The sequence below is a fragment of the Notothenia coriiceps genome, unplaced genomic scaffold (genome assembly GCF_000735185.1).
Source record: "Notothenia coriiceps isolate Sejong01 unplaced genomic scaffold, NC01 NC01_scaffold00037246, whole genome shotgun sequence".
Classification (NCBI taxonomy): domain Eukaryota; kingdom Metazoa; phylum Chordata; class Actinopteri; order Perciformes; family Nototheniidae; genus Notothenia; species Notothenia coriiceps.
The window spans coordinates 5,450,807-5,460,248 of NW_011369947.1; the positions used below are offsets into that span (position 1 = coordinate 5,450,807).

Below are 9,442 nucleotides of genomic sequence, written 5' to 3' on the forward strand. Positions count from 1 at the left end.
GCTTATCCGTGGTCGGGTCGCGGAGGTAGCAGTTCCAGCAGAGAGCCACCAAACTTTCTTTTCCCTGGCCACATCAACCAGCTCTGACTGGGGGATCCCAAGGCGCTCCCAGGCCAGCGAAGAGATATAATATATAATCCCTCCGCCTGGTCCTAGGTCTACCCCTTGGTCTCTTCCCAGCTGGACGAGTCCTCATTCTGGGCCTGGCTCCAGAAGGGGACCCCGGGCTTCCTCCGGGCCGGTTATCCTCACTTCGTGTGTCGTCTTTCATGAGGTCTTGTGAACCAATCTTAGTCTGGCCCCTTGCCTGAGACCAATTTGCCATGGGAGACCCTACCAGGAACACAAGGTTCCAGACAACACAGCCCCCAGGTTCATCAGGGCACACAAACCTCTCTACCACGGTAAGGTGCTGGTTCTTCAGAGAGGTTGTGGAGTATAAATATAAAATAAATACTTACGTAAAGAACAAATACCTTGATATTGTACTTAAGTGATGTGCAAACATGCATACATACCGTCACTGCTACAAAGATGTCCATTACTCTTTCTTTGAGTTTGTATGATCAGATCCTTTAATGAACACATGAGTCCCGACAGGTTTCAGGACCATGATGGGATCAAGGACAGGATTATGGCAGTTCTTCTATCATGTGATCTTCAAATTATGGAAGGATGTGTCCTTTTCTGATGCATTTCTATTCAGTTTTTGCTCATAGAGCTGTAAATCCACTTCGCTACGTATATAGATTTAGTTATTTGCTCAACCTTAGCCATAAAAATGATCAAACGATCTTTTTTTCAAAGTGATATCTAAATCTCCATAAATTATCCATAAATTAAAGCTTTCCCACATCAGTAGTAATATGTGTTTGCCTAATGAGGAACTGGTGGAAATGTACATGGCCAACATATGCAGGGTAAATAACAGTTTTATCATATCAGAATTGTTTAATGGAAACATTAAAGGCAGCTGGCTTCAAAACAGAAGGAATATTTTGATGTAAAAAAGCTATCATCTATCTCTTTCGCCTCTGTGCTAGCTTCACTATTAACCAGCTCTTTGACATTCCTTAGAGAAAGGCTTCTGAAGGTGTCCCTGGATTGAGAGATCTTCACAATTTGCACTTCAGTGCCTTCTACCCAAACCCCCTTCTGAATACTTCACAATTTCTGACCCTGATTTCTGAGTTTGCAGCTATGATTACTGCATGTTTCCCGGGAGAATTGCCTCAGATGCAGACAGACTGCAGTTGGCCAACAAGGCTCTCTGGTTGTCATGCTCGTCTGAGCCAGCCTTGAATTTAGAAATAGAAATCTCAATCTGTGGTTAATTGTAACTGCTCCGAGGCCTGCCCAGGCCCCGGGCATGCAGGCAGGGAATCAGCCAGCTATCCAAAGCTCTGACAAACCTTCCTGATTAGGAAATAACTACTATGTGACTGTAATCATTTGGAAAAGAAAAAGTGTGCTGCATTTCAATCTATCATGAATGGAATTTCATCATTATTTTTGTGTACGTGGGGATGACTATTAATCATTTGCATGCATGATTATCACGATCATTACATGTTTGATCAACTTTATTTCTGTTTTCACAGATTGTATCATTGTAGTAGCATGTCGTAGGTTCTAATGAACGCTTTTAATTCATTCATATTCTATTATTGAAGCTGCATTAATGAATATTTGATGTGAACAATGGGTCAGAGGACTGTGTGTTAGAGAAAGGTACCCTTTGTAGAAACAAAACCAAACACTCAAGATTATTTACTTAATTTAATTAAATTAGTGTTTATTTCACTATAATAGATGGTTGAAGGTGTTTGGATAATTTTTACTTCATTGTTATACATATACCACAACCCAGAGAATTCAACCCTTATTAAACTAATCGATATTCTATGTTCAAGTAAAAATTAACTCATTACATTGGATTAAAGTGCAGACTCATTTGAAAGGTTCTCCTGACCCAATGCAGGAGGCAAAGAGGTGAGAATCATGAGTGGGCTGCTGAACACACCTAAGCTCTGCTGTTTGAACCAAGACTCACAATAAGGAAACATGGACACATAGCCGCGGAAAGTAGGGGTGCTGGGGATGCTGCACAGGGCCGCCCCTGGCCAACAAGTTATATGCAGGGTCGGTTTTTGGCATAGGCGGTCGCCTAGGGCGCCAGATCTGGGGGGCGCTGCGCTGGTAGTTCTGGGAGGGAAAAAAACATTTTTGACTGTTTGGTTCATCCTAATGTTCAGCCTTGATACAACACCATTCATAATTAAGTCAAGGTAACACCCTTTTCACCCGGTTAGACTTTTCATTTGCCCTGTACGATGGGCGCTGTAAGTGATGAAAGTGGGGGATGTTGACTTATCAGGTGCCCGCAGCTCACAGCCAAAGCCTCTGAGCGAGCAACAGAGAGAGAGAGAGGGCGCGCATCGGTACCGCGGATTGTTGTTGGATTGAGGCTGATAACTACAGCTCAGTGAAGTAAAGGACTCTTGAGTGTTTAGAATAGTTCACTTTAGTCTAAGTTATCTCAGTGGGTCTCAAACGGTTTGGTCACAATTTATGTAAACAAATATTTCCAAGGCACTCCTTTATAATTATTAGGATACATACGGATATTAACGATGTTGAACTTAAACATAAGTTAATTAATTAGTTGATAACAAATATAAAATAACATCTATGCCGCCTGTCCGAAAATGATTTTTTTTTGGCTGTTAGTACATAAGACGCAATTGTTTAATACTACATTTTTTTTTTAGATTATACGAGTAAACCGGAGTTTAGTAGACTCCCGGGGACCGCGGGAGCGAGAAATCGGGGGTCCTAACCCTTGTGTACGAGATCCCAAGGCCCCCATACGGGGGGGCCCTTCTAAAAACTGTTTTTATTTTAAAGTTTTCGAAGTTTAGACCACGTTGAAACTTCGTCTTTACTGATCTTTGATCTTACATACCCCCATGTTGAAATTTGTGGGTGTAGTTTTTCTAGCCAAAATGCCAAATTATTAGTTTAATTATAGCACTTGTATCGGTTAATTGGATGGTATCGTTATTGTTTCCTTACATTGAGTAAATAAAGAACAAAAAAGTAAATATAGAATAACTGGGGTAACATAAATCAAGTAGTCGTATAAAAAAAATATCAAGGTCATAGGTTCTAGAACTCAAAATACAAGTGCCACAAGAAAAACCGAGACAGAAACAGTAGCGTGCGAAAAATAAAACGTTAAGACAAGAGGGACACAGAACAGAGGAGGGACAGGCAATCAAAGGCGACAATACGAGACTAACAGGACTTAACACACAGTGGACAACGGGAAACAAAAGGAATGGACGGACCGAACAAAGGAACAGGCACTTAATGGGGAGGACATTAATCAGAACAGGAGAGGACACAACTCACAACCAATAACAAAACAGCAAATTCAGTGGGGAATGTACAACCAGTTCAGTGGAAACAAATCTACGATTGGGAGCATGGCACAAGAACCTAAGAACAAAAACAAGTCGAAACAATTTATTTCGAGTGGAAAACAAAGGAAATCTTTGGACTACCTGGGTCGTCTTGTAAACATGCTCGGACTTCATCGTTAAACTTTACGAACTCCTTACTGAAATCTATACGGAGGCATCCCTTCTTCCGTCAGTCAATAAAGACGTCGTACGGTCCATCCATTTGAAGTTCCGGACCAACTTCCCTCAACGATGATCGGCTCACCACCTCCTGAAAAAACCGTCGAAACTCCAGTTGGACAAAGGGTCCGGACGACGGGTCCCGTACGATCGGGGACAGGGTTAAGGGGGTTGGACTTGGTATGCAGAGCCACACAAAAGGCAGACCTCAGTTGGGGACGAAGAAGGGGTAAAGGACGAGTACAGGTCCTCGGCAAGGAGCCCCTGAGCAGACCGAAAACCTCCAGGTACCTCGGAGGTTTTCCGAGGATCTCTTCCTCAACGGGGGGCGTCAGGTCTGATCGTCGGGACTCGGGGTCTTCGGTACGAACCCGAGGTCATTGTCCGGGTCGTCGGACCAAGGGCCAGGTCATGGCTGGGTGTGTCGGTACCAAGTGCCGAGTGTCTTGGCGGGTGTGTCGTAACCAAGGTCGGTCAAGACCGGGCGTCGTCGGACCAATGTCCTGGGTCAAGACCGGGTCGTCGGTACCAAGGGGGCCGGGTTCAAGACCGGGTCGTCGGTACCATAAGGTCGTGGTCGTCGGTTACCAGGAGAGATCAGGTTGAGTCAGGATGAGTTCGAGGGAACAGATCAGGGAACAGATCAGGTAGGAGATCAGGGAATAGGATCAGGGAAGAGATCAGGATGAGTTAAGGGGAAAGAGTTCAGGAAGGAGATCAGGAAGGGTTCAGAGGAGAGTCATCAGGGAAGGGTTCAGGGAAGAAATCCAGAGAAGAGATTCAGGGGAGAGGACAGGGATGAGATTCAGGTAGAGGTCAGGAAGAGATCAGGGTTGAGTTCAGGAAGAGATGCAGGAGAGAATTCGGGGAGAGTTCAGAAGAACTTCAGGCGGAGCAGTCAAAGGAGAGTTCAGGGAGAGGTTACAGGGAGAGCTCCAGGGAGAGTCAGGGATGGTGTTACAGGACCAGGCAACTTCCAGGGCGACCGCCCACGACGGTTGAGGTACAGGGACAAGGGCAACCCCCCAGGGTCGGCTGATGAGAAGACGAGGCCGAGGCCAAGGAAGGCCGGCTGTGGCCCAGGACGGGCCGGTGGCTACTGCGACAGGCAGAAGCAGAGCTCGGCCTGGGGGGACTCTCGGCGCCAGGAAGTGGAGCTCGGCCGGGGTTAGACATCACGGCGCCAGAAAGCGGGAGCTGGGCCGGGGGACTGAGAAGGTCGGCGACGGAAGCGAGGAGTCAGCCGGGCACTCAATCGGCGACACCAGGAGCGGGGAAGTACTTGAGACGGAACGGGGCCCGGCAGGCGGGCTACTGGGGGTGATCCTTGAGACGGAACGGGGTCCGGGGGAGGAGGGCTCTGGGGAAGGGACCAGAGACGTAAAGGACCCGACAGTCGGGTTTGGGGCAGGAGTCTGGGGAGGTGCGTGTTGGTAAACCGGTCACTACGCAGGGAGGAGGCCTTGGGGAGGTGGTGGCGAAGATCTCCAAAAACCTGAGAAACATAAAACTCCGCTGCCTCGCCCAAGACAGTGCTAGAATCAAATATCAGTGTCAAACAAACCAGACAGAAACAGTACGTGCCAAATAAACGTTAAGGACAAGAGGGACACAGAAAGAGAAGGATTGAAAAGCAATCAAAGGGACCAAACAGACTAACACAAGTGGTGCAAAGGGAACACACAAGAGGAAGGGACGGGCCGACAAAGAGCAGAGCACTAATGGGGGATGGACATAAATCAGGAACAGAGAAGGAACACAAGTCACAACCAAGTAATAAACAGCTTTTTACAGAGGGGAAGTACAAGCAGTGTCAGTGTCAGTGGGAAACAAACCCTACGATGGAGCTGGACAAGAACCTAAGAACAAAAACAAAGTAAAAAATAATTTATTTTCGAGCGGAAAACAAAGGAAAACTTTGGACAAAGGAGGGAGTTAGACGTAAACCCAGGATAAAAAGGGGTTGGGACTGTAGGTCAAAATTGTATAAAAAACCAAATGACAGGATTATCACATGTAACCTTACTAAAAGTTTGGANACGATGACAACAGAGACTTTCGACCCAAAACCAGCTGTTGACTTGTGGATGCAAGCAGCTAATCACAGACTCAACCAGAGAGAAAGAAGTAGGCCTACATCATCAGCTACCATGTCTGACAGAGAGGAAGACAGTGAGGAGAACAGTCAGGAGGGTAGTGATGACAGCTTGTAGGATTACTGGTCGTGTTAATGTTGTCTTGTGTTCACCTCTGCATGTGTGTTCAGTGCCGTGTGTCTGGCAAATAAAGACCGCTCAAAAGTTACGGTTTATTTCATTTTAAGGATGAGCACCAAGCAACATCTCCAGGTGCTCCTTTGAGAACCAGGAAAAAAGTTATTTGCACCCCTGTATATATACTTATTACTTGTAATGTATTTCTTACAATAAGATAATTATTTTATGTGTGACAACGTTTCTAAAACATTAAGTAACTTTGGTGACAAATCTACAGAGAAAATACATTTTAATTTTGAACACGTTATGCAAGCACTTTCTTCTCACTCATTTGAACGGTTTCACTGCCTCCAGGCGTCTCTGGCAGCACGTGACAAAGTCTTTACGGCTGAAGGACATCGAGAATGCCACAGAGCATAAGAGGATCCTGGAGGAGAGGCAGAGGACGGAGGAGAGACACCGCGCTGAGACGGAGACAGCATGGAGGACCAGATACTTTGACAGAGAGGTGAGCAGGAGACACTAAATACATAAATCACCTTCAGCATCATTTCTGTCTCCAACTGGTCAATTGTCCAAGAACCAGCATCACTCAGCGCAGGAAGTTTGGTTATTATTTATGTATTCATCTCCCAAAATAGATTCAGTATTTTCTTCTTTGTCGTCTGCAAATCTGAATTTTGAACTCGACCCCTAAATAAATGATAAGATGAATGACTATTGGATTAAACAATCATGCTAGCTAGAAAATGAAGAGCTTAGGCGATAAGATAAGAAGTACTTTGAAGCAGCATAAAAGGACATGGCATTGTACATTACAAATCAAAAGACTAGGAATAAACATTCCAAAATGTAAACATATTGCTGTTTTGGAGAGTTTTAATATGTATTCTGATAAATGTACTTAAATAAAAATGTAGTCAGTAACCTAATCCAAATAACACAATATAGCTCCCATTACTTTTGCTTAACCTTAAAGTAAAAAGGCTGAAATGTTACCATTATTTTGTGTGTAAAGCAGAAAAAGGAAACGCGATCAAGTTATTGACACTTTAGCAGACGTTATCACATTGCCCCGGTTTGACCTTTATTATGTTTGCTGGTTTACTAGGAATTGGGTTTTGTTTTTAGGATGCATCTCGCCAAAAAATAATAATAAAAATGAACTTGAAAGGGCTAATCATTGTTACTAATCTAGTCTGCTTTACAAACTAAATGATGTCCAATTACACCCAGTAAAAGCTCCTAATGTAAGAGGCGTTATTCTTTATTTTGAAATGTATTAAACAATTTTACTCTTATTTTGACTAAATGTATCTGTAATCTGATAACGCCGGGTTACGTATTGTAACCCTTGTTATATTAACACAGGCGGAGCCCTCTACTGGACTCTATTTGTACTACCTTATCATGCAAGCATTCACCTACTGAGATTTCTATAGACGTAGCCGGCCCCGGGGCGGGCCTACCTGAATGCGCGCGCATCTCACTTCCGTATAAAAGGAGGCCTCGCCTCCTGACCATCATCCTACACCACTCTTCAGCCTAGCGGTATAGGACAGACAGTGCCCCAGAGTAGAGGGCTGTGTTAATATAACGCCGGGTTACAATAAGTAACCCGGCGTTATATCTCTCACAGGCTCGATGTCGTCCAGCACACCGTTCCATCTCACTGTCCCTGACCGGCTTTAGCAGCCGCTGCGCCTCACTCACCTCCCCCTCGGTTGTGACCCTGGAGAGGTCTGGGCTGCGGCTGACCGAGCACACTCTGTCGCGCTTACCTCGCAAAAAAGTGTGCCCGAAAAACAGTGCTGAGGGCTCCCCCCGTCCGTCTATAGGCAGACAGAGAAAGTCTGCAGCCCTATATGGGTTCACTATGCACCCTCTCTGCTGAGTCCCTAAGGAGCACGGGGGAGGGCGCAATTAGCCCCCATGTCCACACTCAGACACTGACTCCGTGCAGAGTGTGTACAGACTATAGTGTGGAGGGCTCTCCCCCTCCTGCCCCCAGGCAGGCGAGGGGAGCCCTCCAGCCCTGTAATGGCCCAGGGCCCAGCTCTACATATCATGCTAACGCGCGCACCGGGCAGAGGAGGTGTAATTTAGCTTCCCTGGCCCCCCCATGGGGTGGAAGACTAAAACCCCCCCAACTGAATAGCCCTCGACCTGAACGCACTCCTTAGGCTCTTGCGCACAAAGGAGGGGTTCGGTCTGAGTGTCGCCCCACTCCAGTCACCCCGAATCAGTAAACAGCTCGGGTGCACCGACAATATTTGGAGTACAAAAACAATCCTGATATCATTAGAAAGCTAGGAATCTCCTCTTTCCAACAGTTTAGACAACTCAAAATGTGTCTTCGGGTCAATGCGACTGATTTCGATGGAGCAGGTCACTTTGCATTAAGTAAAATAAAGCAGGCAGACATAAAAGGAAGAATATGTACATTTTAACCCAATCACACCATTCAAATGTATCCATGTAAATTACAGCCAATAAAAAAAGTTTAGATTTGTTTATTTAGTGGGAATGCTGTAACAGCATTCCCACTAAATAAACAAATCTAAACTTTTTTTTACTAACTGTTCTTCTACGGACTAAAAGTTTATTATTATTCCGCCTAATTATTTTGCCGCGCTTCTCCTCCCGCATTGAACATCGCAGAAACTTCGTTCAAACATCAAAACGTTCAGCTTGGTCGGGAATCGATGGCTATTACTTCTCATTCATAACTTTCATAATTCCAGAGATACATCCCATAATACATCACATTTTTAACATTGAAGTCAATGGAGGAAATCTTCAGACTTCAACAAATGTTTATGCGACTTCAACTGCTAACTGTTCATTCATACTTTCACTCAGAAAGCTCATTCCAACTTTAAAATGTTACACATCTTTCTGACATTATTCGTGTAAAACAACTTTTAAATCTGATTCTTACTTTTAGAGATATTAAACATTTTTCAGACCTTGTTTTAGAGGTTTTCTTCACATTTTAACATTAACTAGAGTGTGTGATGTCACAGCTAGAGTGGAGGACAGCTTGAAATTCGCATTCATATATTTTTTTTAAACTGCCATAATTCCCAAACCCTAAATTCCTGAGACATAATTTATCATGACAAACGTAGGAAAACATCTCGTAGCTTGATAAATGATAAATAATTAAGCAAAAATAATTAAACAAAATGCCTCTTGAGGGCATGAAGTGACAAAAACGTTCAACATGTCTCCATTAAAGCCCATTGTAATTTCAGGCAGATATTTCCTCACAGCAGCAACCACACACCTTTAGTTAACTGCCAAAAAGGCCACATTAATTAACGCCGAAAGTAACACAAAATTACCTTCAGATCTCAACTTCCCTTGACATGCTTCCGTTATGAAATTTCACAGATATACTGTTTATCGTTTCTTCCACAAAATGTCACATTGTAAGAGGTTCATTTCTCATTCAGAACAATGAACCCTTTTGAGAGTCTAGGCACCTCGTTAGCTAACTATAAACACCTGTGTAATGGACACGATGATGCATCGCTCCAATTGACATGCTCAGAGCAGCAGACTTCAGAATAGCAAGTG

The 9,442-nt window shown here is 44.4% G+C and overlaps 1 protein-coding gene across 1 annotated transcript in view; it reads right to left on the minus strand.

Moving 5' to 3' along the window:
• Positions 1 to 7,929, minus strand: part of LOC104966319 (glycerol-3-phosphate dehydrogenase 1-like protein) — a 20,937-nt gene extending 13,008 nt beyond the window's left edge. The window contains exons 1-3 of the mRNA XM_010795506.1: positions 7,833 to 7,929; positions 7,534 to 7,758; positions 6,198 to 6,220 (exon numbers count right to left, since the gene is read on the minus strand). Of these exons, the coding sequence (XP_010793808.1) occupies positions 6,198 to 6,220; positions 7,534 to 7,758; positions 7,833 to 7,929 (345 nt within the window). The remainder of the gene's footprint in view (positions 1 to 6,197; positions 6,221 to 7,533; positions 7,759 to 7,832) is intronic.
• Between the last annotated feature and the right edge of the window lie 1,513 nt (positions 7,930 to 9,442).